Source organism: Penicillium brevicompactum (genome assembly GCF_028827555.1).
Source record: "Penicillium brevicompactum strain IBT 35665 chromosome Unknown utg000006l_segment0_segment0, whole genome shotgun sequence".
Taxonomy (NCBI): domain Eukaryota; kingdom Fungi; phylum Ascomycota; class Eurotiomycetes; order Eurotiales; family Aspergillaceae; genus Penicillium; species Penicillium brevicompactum.
This window is the reverse complement of record NW_026623209.1, coordinates 5,081,286-5,098,572: the sequence shown is the minus strand read 5'-3', so window position 1 is coordinate 5,098,572 and position 17,287 is coordinate 5,081,286. Positions and strand designations below refer to the sequence as shown.

General features: G+C 50.4%; 7 protein-coding genes across 7 annotated transcripts; 3 read left to right on the top strand and 4 right to left on the bottom strand.

Annotated features, from left to right (window-relative positions):
- Positions 1-410: 410 nt before the first annotated feature.
- phzA (putative serine/threonine protein phosphatase) lies at positions 411-2,119 on the bottom strand (the record flags this gene model as incomplete). Its single annotated transcript, XM_056959448.1, has 3 exons — positions 411-440; positions 548-700; positions 758-2,119. The coding sequence occupies 3 exons, from the start codon at positions 2,117-2,119 to the stop codon at positions 411-413; spliced, it is 1,545 nt and encodes a 514-aa protein (XP_056808838.1).
- Positions 2,120-4,210: 2,091 nt separating this feature from the next.
- On the bottom strand, positions 4,211-4,599 carry N7506_010154 (LSM domain-containing protein; the record flags this gene model as incomplete). Its single annotated transcript, XM_056959447.1, has 2 exons — positions 4,211-4,411; positions 4,489-4,599. The coding sequence occupies 2 exons, from the start codon at positions 4,597-4,599 to the stop codon at positions 4,211-4,213; spliced, it is 312 nt and encodes a 103-aa protein (XP_056808837.1).
- A 640-nt stretch (positions 4,600-5,239) lies between these two features.
- Positions 5,240-5,893, bottom strand: N7506_010153 (uncharacterized protein; the record flags this gene model as incomplete). Its single annotated transcript, XM_056959446.1, has 1 exon — positions 5,240-5,893. The coding sequence occupies one exon, from the start codon at positions 5,891-5,893 to the stop codon at positions 5,240-5,242; it is 654 nt and encodes a 217-aa protein (XP_056808836.1).
- A 780-nt stretch (positions 5,894-6,673) lies between these two features.
- N7506_010152 (protein MEMO1) lies at positions 6,674-7,891 on the top strand (the record flags this gene model as incomplete). The annotated part of the gene is made up of 3 exons (XM_056959445.1): positions 6,674-6,828; positions 6,890-6,958; positions 7,012-7,891. The coding sequence occupies 3 exons, from the start codon at positions 6,674-6,676 to the stop codon at positions 7,889-7,891; spliced, it is 1,104 nt and encodes a 367-aa protein (XP_056808835.1).
- Positions 7,892-9,070: 1,179 nt separating this feature from the next.
- On the top strand, positions 9,071-10,716 carry N7506_010151 (glycoside hydrolase family 71 protein; the record flags this gene model as incomplete). Its single annotated transcript, XM_056959444.1, has 4 exons — positions 9,071-9,202; positions 9,261-9,789; positions 9,846-10,071; positions 10,131-10,716. The coding sequence occupies 4 exons, from the start codon at positions 9,071-9,073 to the stop codon at positions 10,714-10,716; spliced, it is 1,473 nt and encodes a 490-aa protein (XP_056808834.1).
- Positions 10,717-11,195: 479 nt separating this feature from the next.
- On the top strand, positions 11,196-12,495 carry N7506_010150 (uncharacterized protein; the record flags this gene model as incomplete). Its single annotated transcript, XM_056959443.1, has 3 exons — positions 11,196-11,256; positions 11,316-11,670; positions 11,814-12,495. The coding sequence occupies 3 exons, from the start codon at positions 11,196-11,198 to the stop codon at positions 12,493-12,495; spliced, it is 1,098 nt and encodes a 365-aa protein (XP_056808833.1).
- A 1,591-nt stretch (positions 12,496-14,086) lies between these two features.
- On the bottom strand, positions 14,087-15,464 carry png1 (peptide-N4-(N-acetyl-beta-glucosaminyl)asparagine amidase; the record flags this gene model as incomplete). Its single annotated transcript, XM_056959442.1, has 2 exons — positions 14,087-14,894; positions 14,953-15,464. The coding sequence occupies 2 exons, from the start codon at positions 15,462-15,464 to the stop codon at positions 14,087-14,089; spliced, it is 1,320 nt and encodes a 439-aa protein (XP_056808832.1).
- Between the last annotated feature and the right edge of the window lie 1,823 nt (positions 15,465-17,287).

Below are 17,287 nucleotides of genomic sequence, written 5' to 3'. Positions count from 1 at the left end.
AAAAAATGTGGTAGCCCGTGAAAGACCCCAGTTTGCCCCCAATCCTCTAGGTCCTCTTGTTGAGTTCATCGAGTCTGCGTATTCGGACCTGCGGGCCGAGCTCGGCATATACTGGTGCCACAAGGGCTAATATGCGTGGAGCGGTGGGATCAATCTGGTTCATGTGTATGCCAAGCCCTGTTTTGGGCATTCATGCCGGGACGATTTGGCTCGGAAATTGGTACAAGAACCGTTGCAGAGTAATTGTGGTGGTGAATCAGCCATGCTCGAAGGATGAGCGGGCAGTCACTCTAGTAGCAAAGTGACAGTCGTAATCGTGCATGGTCGACGACTGTATCAGTCGAGACCACAACAATGGTGACGTATCGCAGCAGTTGATATCGGTTTCGTGGGTAGCGCGATCGGAGCGCTTAATAGCTTTGGGCAGACACTGCCGCGGGCTGGTATTTGTTAGCGTCCATTCCATAATTTGAGGAGAAGCGTTCGCGTGTTCCACGAGCAATTGGCGATCACTTGGCATGGGGTTGGAAAAGCAAGGGGGACTCACAGGACTGTTCAGCATGCTATTGCGCTTGTTGCGACCCTTCTTGATGTGGTTCTTCAGGGCAGTCGAGTCCAGAGGTTTCAACAACTCGAAGGAGCAGAGAAGTTCACCAGATACCGACATGATAGCTCCCCAGTTATCGAATTCACCGCAGTACTAAGAAATGTTAGTGAAAATCCATGGTGGCGCAAGTGGGCTGGGGTTGTATCTTACATTGGGTGCAGAGAAGACTGTGACCAGAATACGATCCTGGTAGAACTCATAACCATCCTCGACTACCATGTGAGCACGGCAGACCAGGTCGAAGTCGTGGCGTTGGAGGAAGTTCATGATCACTTTCTTGCCGAAACAGTAGCTGACACCACGTTCGTTTGGTTCCCAGTCTTCCTCCATATCTGCAGGATCACTCCAAAGAAGATCGTTCAAGAGACCATAATCTGGAACATCGGTTGGGCGAGCGATTCCGCGAATATCGTCCATGTGCGACAGACTGGGCGAGAGACCGCCGTGAACACAGAAGATCTTGCCAGCAACAATTGCAGCAATTGGAAGGCAGTTGAAGGTGTCGATGAAGGTCTTCCAGACCTTGATATTGCAACGACGCTTGCATTCATCATAGAAGCCATACACACGAGTGACATTGGCGCACTCGTGGTTTCCGCGAAGCAAAAAGAAGTTCTCGGGGTACTTCAATTTGTAACACATGAGTAGGAGAATTGTCTCCAGACTCTGTTTTCCACGGTCGACATAGTCACCTAGGAATAGGTAATTTGATGTCGGGGGGAATCCACACATCTCAAACAAACGGATGAGATCCGTATATTGACCGTGAACATCGCCAACAATTTTCACAGGAGCCGACAGCTCCAGGAGAGCTGGCTGTGACAAGAACAGCTCACGGGCAGCGGTACAGATGGCGGTGATTTCGGCATTCTTCAGACACACTGTCTTGGTGACCTTGCCAGCATAGCCGGCGTCTAGAAGTCGCGTGATCATGTCGTCCAGGTCAATGGATTTCAAAGCACCCATGCCCATACCGGGGGACCCGGAGGTCTCCAAGGGGGCGTTCAAGATGAAATCCAGAATAGGGTTGAGTTGGTTCTCACGTTTAACCAAAATGGATTCACCTACGACTGGGGCCGCGGCTCCAGTTGGGGGTCCTCCGCTGAGGGGACCTTCGGACACATGGTCGACCTCGCCGCTCTGTTGCATCGCACTGACATCCTTGTGGCCTCTCTGCAAGCTAGTGGAGAGCGAGGGGGAGGGCGGGGGCTGAGGAGAAGACGGGCGCGAGGCGGACTCCGAGCCGGGGGATTGAGGAATACCGGCGTTGGAGCCAGGTCGGCTTCCGACCGATTTGAGAGAGCCAGCATCGGACTTGTCGGTCTGAGATTCGCTTCGGGAGAGAGCGGTGGTGGAGCCTCGAGGGCTGTCGGAGCTGCGGGCACCGGGGATTTTTGACCGGATCGATCCGCGGAAAGAGCGAATAGACTCCTTGGTGTCAGATTTGGAGAAAGAAGGATAGGATTGCAGAGGGTCGCCCGAAGCGTTGCCCTTGGAATGCGACTGGCCCATGATTGCAAGTTTCGGGTAACCGCCAAGCTTGAGCTAGGACGATCGCACAAACGATGTCTAACCTTTCACACCGAGAAACTCCCGCTGTGTTGGAATGTCTTGGCTTAAACTGGGTATATCAAGCCCGGGTGTGTATCTGCGAAACCCCGGAATCGACTTTGGCAGATGCTTCCTGGCTTCTCCACTTGATCGGGATTGTGATTGTGAGCACCACGGAGAGGTGAATGCAAGATGTGTGAGCCTGATTACAAGATTGCGCAAGCGAACTGGTAATCCACAAAATGACGACTCAGCGACCAGGTTATGGGTGGTGCAGCAGCTCTGGGTGTGGTTTGGGGGAGAAGGAAAAGCTCAAGGGCGGGAGGTGGGAGCTCCTAGGCAAGCTCTACGGTGGGTTAGCTTTCTAGCACGAGATGGATTGCAATGCCGACTCCGCGGAGCTGAGTATTGGGAGGGTTTGAATAGACGAGGGATCAAAAAGCAAGGGAGGCATTTGGGGGAGAGGCAGAGTGGGTAATGCGTCATGATGTACGGGGCTTGGACGGGATGGTATTTACCCACCAGGGTAGGCCGCAGCCGAACCCCACGAGCATATGAACTTACCTCCAGATAGACACAGAAAAATGAAGTGGAAAGAGAGAAGGCTGAAGGAGGAGGAGTTCAAGAAAGAGACTTGTAAGGCCAAAGTACTCCGCCACCGCTAGTACAGTAAGAAGGTACTTCGCGGGTACCACGAGATCTTCGCCTGTCTCGATTCGGGGGTCTGGATCTGGATCATTTGTCGGCCCGGGTAACGTAAAGTCTAACTTTCACTTTTGGTCCTTCGTCTTTGTCTATCTTGTCTATTTTATATGCTTAATATGCTTAGCAGGTTTGGAGTTTACACTCTTGACACATACTAGGTATCTTGATATTTATATTCCCTTCATCATTCCAAAAAAGGACTGCCAGATCTCATCATGTCAGCTTTGTGTGCCACAGTGGGGCCTGATGTTATAAAGTGTCAGTCCACGGATTCCAAAAGCCTCACTCTAAAACCCAATTTCCTACACTCGGTTTTTCAAACATTTGTCAATAACTGTCTATACACTGTCATTGGGTAGTATAAGTGATATGAATCTTGTTTTCTTTTCTTTTCGGTTTTTCTTTTTATCCCAGATTAGAAGTTTCTGGGTCCATTAAGATCCACGACACCCAGTAAGCGCAACACTTTCCTCTCAACAAGGATCTGCTCTTGTGTGTTGAAATCTGGACCGGCCACCTGAAAAACACCCACAACTAGATTGGGAGCTCGGACACCGTGAGCGCCTTTGCCGAGCTAAATCGACCATTGACCTAGAGCATCTGGAGTCTGGACCCCGCCATGTCTCCTATCAGAAGGAGCAAGATAAAGTGCAGCATCCACTAACCCAAACACTCAACTCAACGTTTCAAATCGTGATAGATACATCAGAAACCTGCTTGACGCTTTATCGGGTGCTTACTGCACACATAAAGGCGGCTGTACTCCGTAGAAGCTGCGACGAACGAGATACTGCATCCCCGCCACATGACCAGGTCGCATCAAAAGCGAACAGAGCCACAGATAGTCTTGGTTCTGCACGCAAGCAACGATGCTGCACGCCAAGCCCATCTCTGTGGCGAAGACACCGCCTTTTTGCCCCTCCGGCCCCTGATGTCCCGGAGCAATTACCATAAAAGAATTCTCCTTGTCCATGATCTAACGGGCCTGCCGCCCAAGCCACATGAGATGATGCGATGCAGCTGCAGTGACCTCCCCATGCCACGTTGAGGGAGGAGCAACGAACACCAACGCCTGCAACCAAAGGGCTTCTTGGCAGCCCCACGTCCACCCCCCGGTGCTGACGACAAAGCAGGGAACTAGGGTAAACGTGGGCGTAGGGCAGAAACCGGCACTATTCTGCAGCATCTAGCGTAGTCGAGCGCAATAAATGACTACCTCGGTATGTCTGCCTGGCGCCCAGGAGTAGATGTGATAGAGCCTGGTTTATTATTCGAGGGCAGAGAACTCGCGAGTGGAACATGAAAGGTCTCGTGAATACGAGCCCGCGTTAGAAACCCAGGTAAGGTTTACTCCAGCTCGATTTTCGTGATGTGTCGTCCAGGGATCACGATCAGACCAATCAGCCGGTGTGTCATGTTCACTTTAACGGTGGTACTCTTTCCTTCGGACCCTTCTCCCCATGCTCCTGTCGCTTTGGCGGCGGCTTTCACTGCAGGTGTAGTGGGCATGCGATACTCGAAGGAGTTTGCGAGGATAATGTTCCTTTCCTATCAACGGCTTCTCATTAGTATCATCTCGTATTGCGCTCCTCTCCGTAGCGCGTAGTTCTCAGGTGACTACTTACCGCATCGGTACACTTGAAGAGACCAATAAACATTCGAGTATCCGTGGTATGTATACGCAGTGTACGGCCCAGGAGGCCCTCCAAGTACTGTGTAGCCTGATTGTCTTCCATTGTGATTGATCGGTGCTCGTGTCAGCAGCCAAACGAAGCTCCAAAGTGGGGGGGTTGTCGAAGAGTCGCTGGGCAGGCAAGGGCGCTGATGCAGTGAGTGAAGCTGGCGACAGACTTGGAGGGTTAAAGAAGCTCTCTTGCCGAATCAACGTAGGCTGGAATGGGTTGCGGGCTGGTCCAGGGAGAGATGGTGTACCGAGGCGGACAAACAACTGTTGGATTCGAGGCCACAAATTGGTTCGGCAAAGTGGACCCCAACGGCCACTACGCCAAAAACCGTCGCAAATAGGTTCACACCCACTATTTCCAACAGCTTAATTTGTCAATTCGATACAAGAGGTTAAATTAGACTTAAAGAATTAGACTTAAAGAGCAAGCTAGTTTCATATTGAAAGAATTATTAGCCATTTGTATCCCATTATAAGGAAAGTCTGGTAAGCTTCCATGGAACAACTATGAACGCCAGACACAACACCATACTCCAGTCCCTGACTGGAGTTATAAACACCAGGTGATATAATTAGCCTTTGTCACCTTAAATCCTCCTTAGACAAGACCAAGCAACGCAAGAAGCCACGGCCTCTCCAATAATAAGCGCCAGCGCTAGTTGGGGACGAGTGGCCAAAGGGATGGGACGAAGCTACATCCACGATGTTGCACCCATCAAGTTATTTGGTGTCTGGTTGGACCCATCACTACCACTTCCGGCATCCGTGTCCATATCCATATCCATGTCAACATCGGCCCCCATCTGGACACCGGGGCTATTGCTCTCACTTGCGCTTGAGCTGCCTGTCCCATTCATTTGATTGAATGCCTGGTATCGCATGATGTCCTCATTTACCGATGCTGTTTCATTGGCACGAGGTGCAAGAGCTTGGCGGGATGGCCGGAAAGTTGATGATTGCTGGGGAGCTTTGAAGAAACTGTGTAACGTTTGCTGGCGAGGATCGACCACCTCAGGTTCAACAGTGGGCTCAGAGTCCATTGCGTCGTTTTCAATTGTTGCCGTAGGCTGTTGCTGCTTTTGAGCAGAGTAAATCCATCGTAATGTGTTCTCTGGAAGCTCCCTGTCAGCCCAGTTCACTAGCAACTTTGGAGCACGAGGCTGCACGTGAGGATATAGAAACTTACGGTAGATAACATTCTCACTCGGGCGGTCGTCTCTGAATCGCTTGCGAGTTCGACTGTGTAGGTGTGTGTTTCCATCCAATGTCATGTTCCATTCACTGGGGGCCGGAACTGAAGGGCTGGTCGGGAGAGCAGTGAAGGAAGCTTTGCGCTTGAGAGACATGGCGTGATATTTGAAGGGTGGTATATGATATATTGGGAGAGGAGCGTCTGAGAAGTGGCAATGGAGAAGATATGTGTTGAGGTGAGAAATGGGATCAAAAGCAAAATGGCTCAATTCGGCGCGTCATTGGAGATTCGCGTTGCATCCAAGTCACGCTAGTCCAAAACAGGTAATATAGAGCATCTCGCAACGATCGCCTATGTTCCTACTAAGATCAACGCTTGATAAATTGATTTTAATTGATCGGATAAATTAGCTCAAACAGTTTTCTTAACTTCTATTTCTTTTTTTCTGGCGGCTTTGTGCTGGACTACCGACAAAGTGCCACTACTCTCTATCATTCTTCCGGTATCCAGGACTACGTTGGACGGACCTCGGGTACATACCTGCCTTTATATTGTCGGGCAGTCTTGTGCATAAAATTGAGCGAATTCCTAGCAAGTCTCTATGGGTTTATATTGAGTACCTATCTAGGCCTACTAGTTTGTTGCAATTTGCCTTGTGAAATCGCTTGCCTTTCAGATGTCCAAGTACACCTGACCTTGGAGTTGTGCAGTAATAAACAAGACCATAGAAGCATATGCAATGTGGATTGATCGGTTCTTAAGATTATTCGGTTATAAAAATGGCATTGCAAAGCAATTACCACCCAGCCTTTAGTTCGCGACAGGTGTTGTGTTTCGCGCATCAGAGGGTCCGCATCACAGATAAACCCCACTTTTCCCCTCACCAAGATAGCATCTCCAAAGCATCTTCAACCAACTACCCAGCACTTTCAAAATGGCTTCCCGACATGCTTCCCACTCTGGATCATGGTATACAAATAACCCACGCGCCTTAGCCCGTCAACTAGATGGCTGGCTCGCGCAGGTTCCGGACACGATGGAGAACGTTGGCTCGCTGCCAACCCCGGGAGCTCGAGTGATCATCGCACCGTATGTCTGATATCCTCGAAAACCACCCAAGGTCCTGAAGATAAGTATATTAACATATCAGGCATGCGGGTTACTCGTACTCCGGACCGTGTGCAGCGTACGCCTACAAGGCGCTAGATCTTTCCAAAGCGTGAGCTCATTCCTTGAGATCTTCAAAAGCACTCATGCTAACCTCCACCTCAGCAAGCGAATTTTTATCCTAGGACCATCACACCATGTTTCGCTTTCGACACTGGCTCTGCCAACGTTGACTTCATACTATACCCCTCTATCCGATGATCCCCTCCCGCTTGACACCCAGCTGATTACCCAACTCTCCGAAACACAGGCAACCAAGCCCGATGGGTCAAAGGTTAGCTTCACTCATATGTCACGCTCTGTCGATGAAGATGAGCATAGCATTGAGATGCATTTGCCCTACATTCATCGCCTGTTGCAACTCCAGTTCCCAGATCTACCAACTTCAGAATACCCACCTCTGGTTCCCATCATGGTTGGAAACACTTCACCAGCAACAGAAGAGGCATTTGGCAACTTGCTAGCCCCTTACCTCACAGATCCATCAAACGCCTTCGTCATAAGCTCGGACTTTTGTCACTGGGGTTCACGTTTCCGTTACACATACTATGTCCCGCAGGCCCCCAAGCCTGGGCCTGAACTTCCTTTGTCCAGTGATGCACTTCCGCAGCCCGATTTAGATATCGGCAGCATCGACCAGAATATCGAGTCAGTATCAGAGGGTCATTCTTTGCGGCAACGAGATCGGATCTCGAGTCGCGATCCTGCCATTCACGAGAGTATTTCTGCGTTTGATATGGCGACCATGGCAGCTATCACGAGTGGTTCCGCAAGAACTTTCCTCGGCGTGATTGATCGTACCGGTAACACGGTTTGTGGACGGCATCCAATTGGGGTAATTATGGCGGCTTTGCAAGTTGTCACCGCAGCTTCACCGGACGACAAGCAGGGACGCTTCTACTTCTTGCGGTATGAGCGCAGCTCCGATGTAGTGGTGGTCGATGACAGCTCGGTGAGCTACGTCTCTGCGTTTGCAGTGCTCTAGAACGGTCGAACTCCTACCATATAGAATTACTGGGCATTCCCGTTTGCTTTAATTTGCGTTGATATTTCTCACCCAGTCAGCTCTACAACAGTCAGCAAGTTAGACACAACGCACTCGGTCCTGGCAATCTGATTTCCTAGCCGATTATGCAACTCAATCCCTCATCGTTTAGTCCACATATATTGTGCTAGGCCTGCGGGTATTCAGAAGACACCTGCACAGGGAGCGAACAACAGGGTCCTTCTACATCAGGACAAATGGTGAAAAATGGACATCACTATAGCGCAATATCCTAGTATACTATATGGAGTAGGGCTGGATTAGTGGGGTTATCGGGATCGGTTCCTGAAACACCGCCAAATTAACGAGAGCCCACAGTTGAAGAACAGCGCGGGGCTACCTAAGACCGAGCAAATTGATGTCGTTAACCCTAGAGTCAGCGATTGGAATTGTTTCAATCCGAGATCCCGAAATGGCCATGGCGGTTTGCCTGCAATATCAGTTGTGATAAGATCCCGAAACACGAAACCACCTGGGGCACCTATCCGATTCCAAAGCCGTTATTGAAAGATGGACTAATCTCACACGGAATACTCGGATCGAAATTAGGCTTTGGCTTGCATTATACCAGAATGGCCGAAGATAAAACACGCCAGTCCCTTAATTTAAGCGCTGGACTAGTCAGGGCGTTGGCCAACCAATCCTGTTCTCGGATCACACCGGTCTCTATCGTTGGATCAAGCCTCTTACCTAGTAGCCCTGAACAAAGTGGGCCAGATCGTATAATGCTTTCACTTGATCGGTCCAGTCGGACATTAAGCGCTGTGATTCTTTCCTCTGACAGGGTGGCTTTGCGGCATGTTCTTTGATCTGCCTGTAGGGCAAATTCTCCATTGGGACTTGAAGGCTTTGGGCATTGTCTTATTTGCTCGATTGAGCATCAAGGGGTGGATCTGATTGTTGACAATGCGCTATTGTCAAACAAATGCCAAAATGCATATAATCAAGGCTCTGGTCTCATTCTGTCTCTCATCCTTTTTTTCCCTTCTCTTCGTAGCGGGCGACTCTGGTCATTCCTTAAGCCAGATATCTTTCGATTCTTTCATTCCTTTAACCCACCTTTTTTTTAGTGTGAATTAATTCCTTGGCTGGCACTAGGAGATTCTCACCGCTCGAAACATGTTTCGTCTTTTTGTGGCCCTGGTTGGCCTTCTGCCATTCATTGCTGCCTCGCCGTTCCCCGCCGACTACCGAAGAACCATGGCTTCCAGCGAAAATCATGGAAACAAACTGGTGTTCTGTCATTTTATGGTACGGATACTTTGTCGATCTGTAGATCAAATGCTAACGGTCTTTTTTATTTTTTTAGATGGGCATCGTGAGCAATCGCCAAAATTCTAGCGATTATGATGATGATATGAAACGTGCGAAAGATGCAGGCATCGACGCATTTGCATTGAACATCGGTACCGATGATTACACTGATACTCAGCTGGCCTTTGCCTATCAGTCCGCTGCCGACAATGACATGAAAGTGTTCATTTCTTTCGACTTCAACTGGTGGCAGCCTAGCGAGGCTAGTGCTGTCGGCGTTAAAATCGCCGAATTCGCCAACCACCCTGCACAACTCATGGTCGACGGAAGAGTCTTCGTTTCCTCTTTCACGGGTAATGGTCTCGATATTGGTGCATTGAAAGCAGCGGCTGGCACTGATGTTTACTTTGCGCCCAACTTCCATCCCGGTCAGGGTGATTTCGGCGAGGTCGATGCTGCTTTCAACTGGATGGGTTGGAATAACGATGGTGCCAATAAAGCCCCGACTCTGGAGAAGTTGGTGTCTATTGCGGAGGGTGACGATGCTTACAAGGCTGCCCTCGGTGGGAAGCCTTTGATTGCCCGTGAGTATTTCCATCCCATCTACTTCGATATGTACTGGATCACTGACCCGAAGTAGCTGTCTCTCCTTGGTTTTCAACACACTACGGAACCGAGGTTTCCTACAGCAAGAACTGGGTATTCCCATCTGATCTCCTCTGGTACAACCGATGGAGAGAGATCCTCGAGACCAGCCCTCGCTTCGTGGAAATCATCACCTGGAACGATTACGGCGAGTCGCACTACATCGGCCCGCTCTCATCGCCCCATTCCGATGATGGTGCCTCCAAGTGGGTGATGGACATGTGAGTAGAGACCATCTGAAGATCCCAAAATCCCCTCACAGCAGCTAACAAGATATCAGGCCACACAACGGCTGGCTCGATATGGCCAAGCCCTTCATTGCCGCATACAAAGCAGGCTCCCAGACCCCAATCGACTACCTCGACGAAGAAAAGCTGGTCTACTGGTACCGACCGACCCCAAAAGAAGCCGACTGCGACGCAACCGACACCACCATGCACGGAGACGCCGATACATCCAGCGGCAACTTCTTCCGCGGCCGACCGAACGGCGCCCACATCATGACCGACGAAGTCTTCATCGTCACTATGCTCAAGGAGCCCGCGACCGTGGAGGTACAATCCGGAGACAAGACCGAGACCTTTGAGGCCCCGCCAGGCGTGTGGTCGCACTCGGTACCGATGGGCGTGGGTGCACAGATCTTCAAGGTCACTCGTGGAGAAGAGACGGTGGATTCTCTTTCTGGGACCAGTCTGAGGGATATCACCGATACCTGCCCCTGTGGCATTTATAACTTCAACGCCTATGTGGGCACTTTGCCGGCGCCGGAGACTATTGATGAGCTGCAACCTGATGGTCTGGCTATGCTGACTGAAGGATTGCTAGTTGAGTGTGCAGTCAACACTCTTGGCAAATCTCGCGATTAGCGGGGTTGAGGCATTTGCGTCATTTAAATAGCGAATGTGATGGAAATGCGGGCATTTTGCATTGCAACCATTAGTTAGATTCTGCATTTTGTTCAGCTTTCAAACCTGTTTCTCACTTATGTAGACCAAAAGTTGAGTTGTCCGGGGTAGGAAATAGACGGTAGCAAGTGCATGACTGTTTTGGAGTCCACTTATCTTCTTATCGCGAGGCTCAATAGCCCTGGAGCTCCAGGGGTACGCATGTCCCCATGTAGCTCATAATTTCTTTATCTCTCCATTCTCACCGACTCTTTTAATCTTCCGGACTCGTGCTTCTCCCTTGGCGCTGACCGTTCGGATCGCCGGGAACTTCAGTGCCTGGAGTCATGCCCGAAGGATGTGATCAGCAGGTCATCTGCATTGATACTATGTATTTATAGGACCATTTCCACCAGTGCCTCGCTGCTCATCCCGCGAATTTATCCTGACTGCTCTTCAGAATGGCTCGTATGAAACCGGGTGTATTCTCATGGGACGACGTGTTGGCCCAGCGATATCAGAGTAAGCAAGTCCCCTTCACCTTTGTACCGCCAAACTCTAAGTCTGACGTTCCCAAACAGGCAATAAGCCACCTGCCCTTCTCCACCGCCGAATTATAGAGACTCCCCAACCACAGCCACAGAGCCGCCTACTGGCACGGCTATCACCGGAACTTCGCCTCATGATCTGGGGATTTGTCTTGGGGGGTCAGCGCATCCACATAATCCAACGCAGCGGAAAGCGACTCGGGCATGTGATATGTCCATGTTCACCATACGAAGACGTGAAAGCATCGAAGCATTCCAGACAACGGAGCGACAATATCTGTGACGTTTGCCATGGGACCGGCATCCCTCAGCCGGCTAAAGAGGGAGAGTTCGCGCGCAGTAGGAATAAGGTTATGCTACTGAGTTTGGCATTAACTTGTCGACAGATGTATGATCGTCAGCCCTATCTCATGTCCCGACGAGTGCTCTGTCCAATCAATTGATCCCCTCCCGAGGTCTACAATGGATACTCACACCCGGACGATTTCCCACCAGCCCTCATCCCTGATACCAGTCTAACGCGAAATATAGATACCATGAGTCAATTGCCTTACTCTACACGCTCCCGACTTTTGAATTCAGCAACCCGTGGTCCCTACCCTACCTGCTCCCAACGATCCCACACGAGCACTGGGAATTAATCCGCACCGTTGAACTACGCTGGTCATTTCCCGGTCACTGGCTGCCGAGTAAGGACTCGGTGCGCACAGTCTACGTGTCCGCCGGCCGGACGCAGTGGCAAGAGACCTGTCAAGCACTGAAACAGATGAGTTCTCTGCGAAGCTTCGTGCTCGTATTAGAGAGCACCTGGTTCAGCGAGAGTGCCGGGAAATTGGTAGGATTCCTCGAGCCGTTGCGAGGATTGGCAGTGGGCCCTATTTGTAAGCGGGACTTACGAAGGGATGATCTCGGATTTCGGAATTTTGATGTGCCCAGAGAATACGGGCGTGAGCATGGACATGGGTTCGCGGAAGAGTCGACTGGAGGCAGTAGCTCCGACGAAGAGTCCTGTGCGAGCCTGGGTTCGTCTCAGAGTTCGATCTCTGAAACGGCGGCGGGATTTAGTAGGACCAGGACAAGTATGGATGTGGCGTTGAGAATGGGTCGATGGGAGCTTCGGCTCCAGGGCCAGTCATATTATGCTCATGAACTGCAGAAGATAGGAGATGATCTGCGGCAGAGAGGGATAGATTGTTTGATATCGGCGGTGTGAGAGATAGGATAACCTTGGAAAGTTGCGTAAGATAAAGATGCAAGAGAAAGGCATTGAATGATCCGCAATGGCGTGATCTCATTCGTTATTTTCCGAGCATGTTTGTTGGAAGCGGAAAAAAGAAAGGGAGGAGATAATAAAGAAAAATAGATTAAAAAAATGAATTTTTGGCCGACGATCAGTTCTAGACGGTTGACCCCTTTTTCGAGGCATACGGAGGACATACACGGGTTGCATTGAGTATGAGTATGAGTAAGACACCGTTACAGATCTGCATATTGGGATCGGAGGTTTGCCGATTACAGCTCAACGCGTACTCGTACAACGTATGAGCAAGGCGCGGAATTGGACTCCAGAATACTTCGGAATTATTTTCAAACAGTATGGAAGTATGGAGTACTCGCAGGATTCGCGAGACCTCAAGGTTCTTATGTTTCACGTGCTGGAGCTGGTAGCCCTAACCCGTTTAAGGTGAGACCCTGGACCCACCGCTTAAAAATAACGTGCCTTACCTGGAATGCTTCATGATGATATCACCATCTTGGTTGATTTTCCATTCCAGATTGACATGGCAAAAGCATCATGATTCATGATACAATTGTACATGAATGATGTCGATATGAGTAGACAAACTTGAATTGGACCCTGACCCCGGGCTGGCGCTAAGAGCGCGGGGAAGATCGCACATCCTAATAAAACTGGTTATACTCACTAGTATTGAATGGTAATACTGATAGTGCCACTCCGTATTGATAGACAGGGTCCAATTACTCGAAAAGAAAGTATTGTTCAAAAATATATGGTATTGAATAGACGTGGGATATGCCCACAGTAGAAGTGAAAGATAGAAAAAAGGAAAAGGGACCGAGAAATTGGTCAGGTATATCAAGAAAAGAGAAAAGAAAATCAGAGATCGAACTGGTGATCCTGCCAGACATGCAGAAAAGAGACATCGTAGAAAAATTTGGTTCGTCCGTGACTCGTACAGCATGTGCCTCGTCGAACAATTCCAAAAACAGATTAGAAAGGAAAATTTGAGAGAATGAAAACGATAAAAATCGTTGTCACCGTGGGCGCCGTCCAAAAAACCATGCTAAAGTCAATGCCGTGATGCAATTCCGCCGGATTGTAACCCATATTAAGCGAAAGAGTGGATGCTCAGATGACCTGGCTCCAACTCTCGAGATGTAAAGGAATATCAAGTGTCGTGTAGGATTCAGGGATCGGAGTGCTTGTATGATCGATGATCGTAGAGGTGAATATCACCAACCCTGGATTCGCAATCCAGAAACCCACACATCAGAGGCACCCAATGAATGTGCTCTCCGATGAGCATGATTGGGTTGGGCCGATGGCTATTCAAGCCATCGGCAACGCGGGTGGGTCGCCTGGTGCGATCGCAAGGGTTGGGTCGATGATTTGAATCCACGTTGCAGGAGAATGCGTTCAAAGCCGCCGCGCCCGGCCAGTCTCCCAATTAGATACTTGGACTGTGAGGAACCGGGTCGTGCGATCATTTGATCAATGGGGAGTCCAGATGGATATCATCTGGACAAAGGAAAGATGTGATACTATATTGTTCGTTTGTGGGTTAACGGCCTTCATGAGAACGGTCGGGGCCCGAGTGGCCATGTCCGCGGGCGGCAAGCCACTCGGTGGAGGCCTCTTGGCGCGCACCAGGGTGCTTCTGGTCTTCGGGGCGACCGGTGAGGTTGCGTGGGAGCATGTTGTTGATCTCTGCTGCCAGAGCAGAGGCCATGTAGCACCGGAGTTCCTTCTCTTCCCGCTCGTCTTCCTTGATCAGACGGCGCTGGTCGGTCTTCGACATGTTCTCGCGGCGCTTGCGACGAATTTCGTGGATGGACCAGAGGACGACTTCCTCGGGGGCGCGGTTGCGAGGGCTGCCGTGGCGAGAGAAGTTGCGAACGTATCGGCGGGTGACATCGGTGGCGCCGTCGATAGAGAATGCCACGCAGTATGAGATCTTGCGTTGCCATCCTTCCGTGTAGAGGCGAGGTTGATCCCAGGCACCTTCACAGGCATCGACGTGTACCCATCGGCGTTGGTGCTCGGAGTACACTTCGGTCCAAACATAGTCTTCGGAGTTCCAGACCCAGCGGACTCGGGCGCCGACCGCGCGACAGAACATGCTGAAACAGTTGGCCCATTCACCTACCCGGCCTCGTCGGGATTGCAATAATTGCCACACATCGGAGTATCGAGGGAAACGTTCGTGGGCGGCACAGCTATTATCGGAGCATCGGTATAGTTCGACTCTGGTGGCACCGCGGGCGGTCTCGTCGGGGCTGGGCGGTGTCATGCCTTGGGCAATGGTGGGCATGTTGCACTTGGAGCAAGGAGGGTTGTTGACAAATTGGAAAAAGGATCCCTTGAACCATCTAGAACGTTGTTAGCAAGGGCGCAATGAATCTAGATCGCTCGGGAATTCCAACATACCTGAGCAATGCACGGATGACACAATCTTGGTAGCCCCATTCCGGCTTCCCTGACACGCTGGCGGCGGAAGCCTGCATAATCTGGGACTCTTCTTCGGCCTCGGAATACAAGCGATCGAGTGGAATCACACAGAGAGCCTCATCCAAAAGGCCGGGGTTTTCGTACTTGGTCGGCGTAACCGACAACCCCTTGAGTAAATTAAAGAACTTGAGTGAGGCGGGATCCTGAGGGGGCGATGGCATGATCGGAAGGCCGCGCAGTGCTGATGGAGTAGTCGATGGTTTGGGAGGTGAGGCAGGAGCGCCGAGTGAGGGCGGTGGTGGTGGCGCCCGTGAGGGAGGTGGTGGGATTGATGAGCTGGACATTGGAGATGGTGATGGCGAGTGGGAGCGAGAGTGGGAGCGTTCCTGAAGGCGGTTGAAACGCTTGGTGCGCATCAGTTGTTCAAATTCACTGGTGAGAGAGGCAGCATCGTAGTCCTTGGGGGACTGTGTCCGTCTGCCGTCCGCCATAGTTAGTGAGGGAAGTCACGGCAGACTTCGAAGACGGCGAGTGTTGAAATCCAGGTTGAAATGGGGCGAAGGAGGTCAATTTGACCCAGGGCGGAATTGGAGGAAGAGGTAAGAAAGGGAGTCGGAGGCGAGAGCAGTAAAAGAAGGGACTGCCACGCTACAGTTGACGTAGCACTAATGGGAAAAAATCACGCTTGGATATGTAGAAGAGAGTGAGAGAGGTCCCTTGGAAAGAGAGAGTTACAAGTTAGAGAGAGAGAGTCGAAGGGTCCGTACGGTGTATTACGAGCGTCGTCAGCGTCTCGCCCCAATCACGGGCCCCGCGGCCAAGCCGCGTGTGCGAAACGGAAAAAGCCAAGAAAAGGACCCTTTTTTCCCGTAATTTTGCTGCTTCGTCCGTGAACACGTAACTCCCCTTGGCACTTCTTTTTTCATGCTTCTTTTGCTTTTGCTTTGTCTATTGTCTTCTATTATATGCAGTACTCCATATGGACCATTATCTTCATACCCTAATGTATCTACTAAAAACTCCCCAACCTCTGACTATATGCAATTCACTCTTATTTGTACGACTCTATTTTACAATTTACACTGTACGCTGCACAAGTGGATATCCACCTTACGTGGCTCATCTGTAACAGCCCTGAGAAGCCCTAACTGTCGTCAACATGACATGCGGAGATCGTAAAGTGTGTATACTCCGTACACGATCAAGCATCGGCTTGAGCCGCTGGAATATCAAATGACCAGAGGGAAAAACGGGCCCCAACAGAGCAAAAAGGGAAGAAGATCAGGTTGCGCGGCCATAATGGCATCGAACATCAAAGGCTGGAGACGCGCAATCAAGAGGCTTGGCATTTTGCACCGATCGGCCTAGTGCCTCCACCGCCCTAAGCCCCTTTAGGCGGTGCTGACACCCCTAATGCGGTTTAGCGCAAGGAGATCTTGGCATCTTATACGAGGTATGTTGCAACATCGCTTTTCATGATCTACTGCAATTAAGAATATCTTCGACATCTTTCCATATTTTAAAACCTGCAGAATCTCATCGTCTGTCAGATCATAGTTATGTGTCTGTTGAATGTTCGATCATGCTGACTGACCTAAAAAGTGACCCATCGCGCTCAGGGTTCTCTCTTTCATGCGCAAAGGACAGGCCCATTCTCGGTTCCATGGCTCCGACTCGATCTACAGCCCAAGCCGTCTCTAGGCTGCTCAGTAGATATTGTCCTGTATGTGAATCAGGGGTAAAGGAAGCCAATACTATACTTAGCACTCTAATGATGTTCCACTTCCACCATGGGCCAACCGTTCATTATTAATCAGTATGTCCGGGTGCAACAGTGAGAGTTCCCCTGCGGCATGTCAATAATCAACAGAAGCTCAGGGCCGAAGCTCAGCCCTGAGCTTCGGATATTTCTGTCTTCTATCCGGGGAAACCGATCAGCCGCCGTTGTTTCAGACGAGCCGCGTTTGACCCTAGTAATATTTCAAGGCTATACTTAGTGGCTGTGCGACCGCGCAGCCTTGGGTGGTATATTGACCAGGATCGCATAAGAAGAAGAAAGACCCATAACGCGTATCGGAAGATTTTGGTACTCTATAATGTTACAATGCGGCTGCGACGAAGCCTGACTCAAAGCCCTTGAGGGCAATGCTTCGCAATTTCCCCTGGCAGTTACTCCGTAATGTCTGGTTGGTTTGTTTTTCCTTTCTTTTCTTCTACTAATCACCTTTGGTCGGCTCATCTGACCTGCCCAAAATGATCAAGCAACCGAAAAATCTTGTTTTATGCAAGGCACTAACAATTATTGCGGGATGAG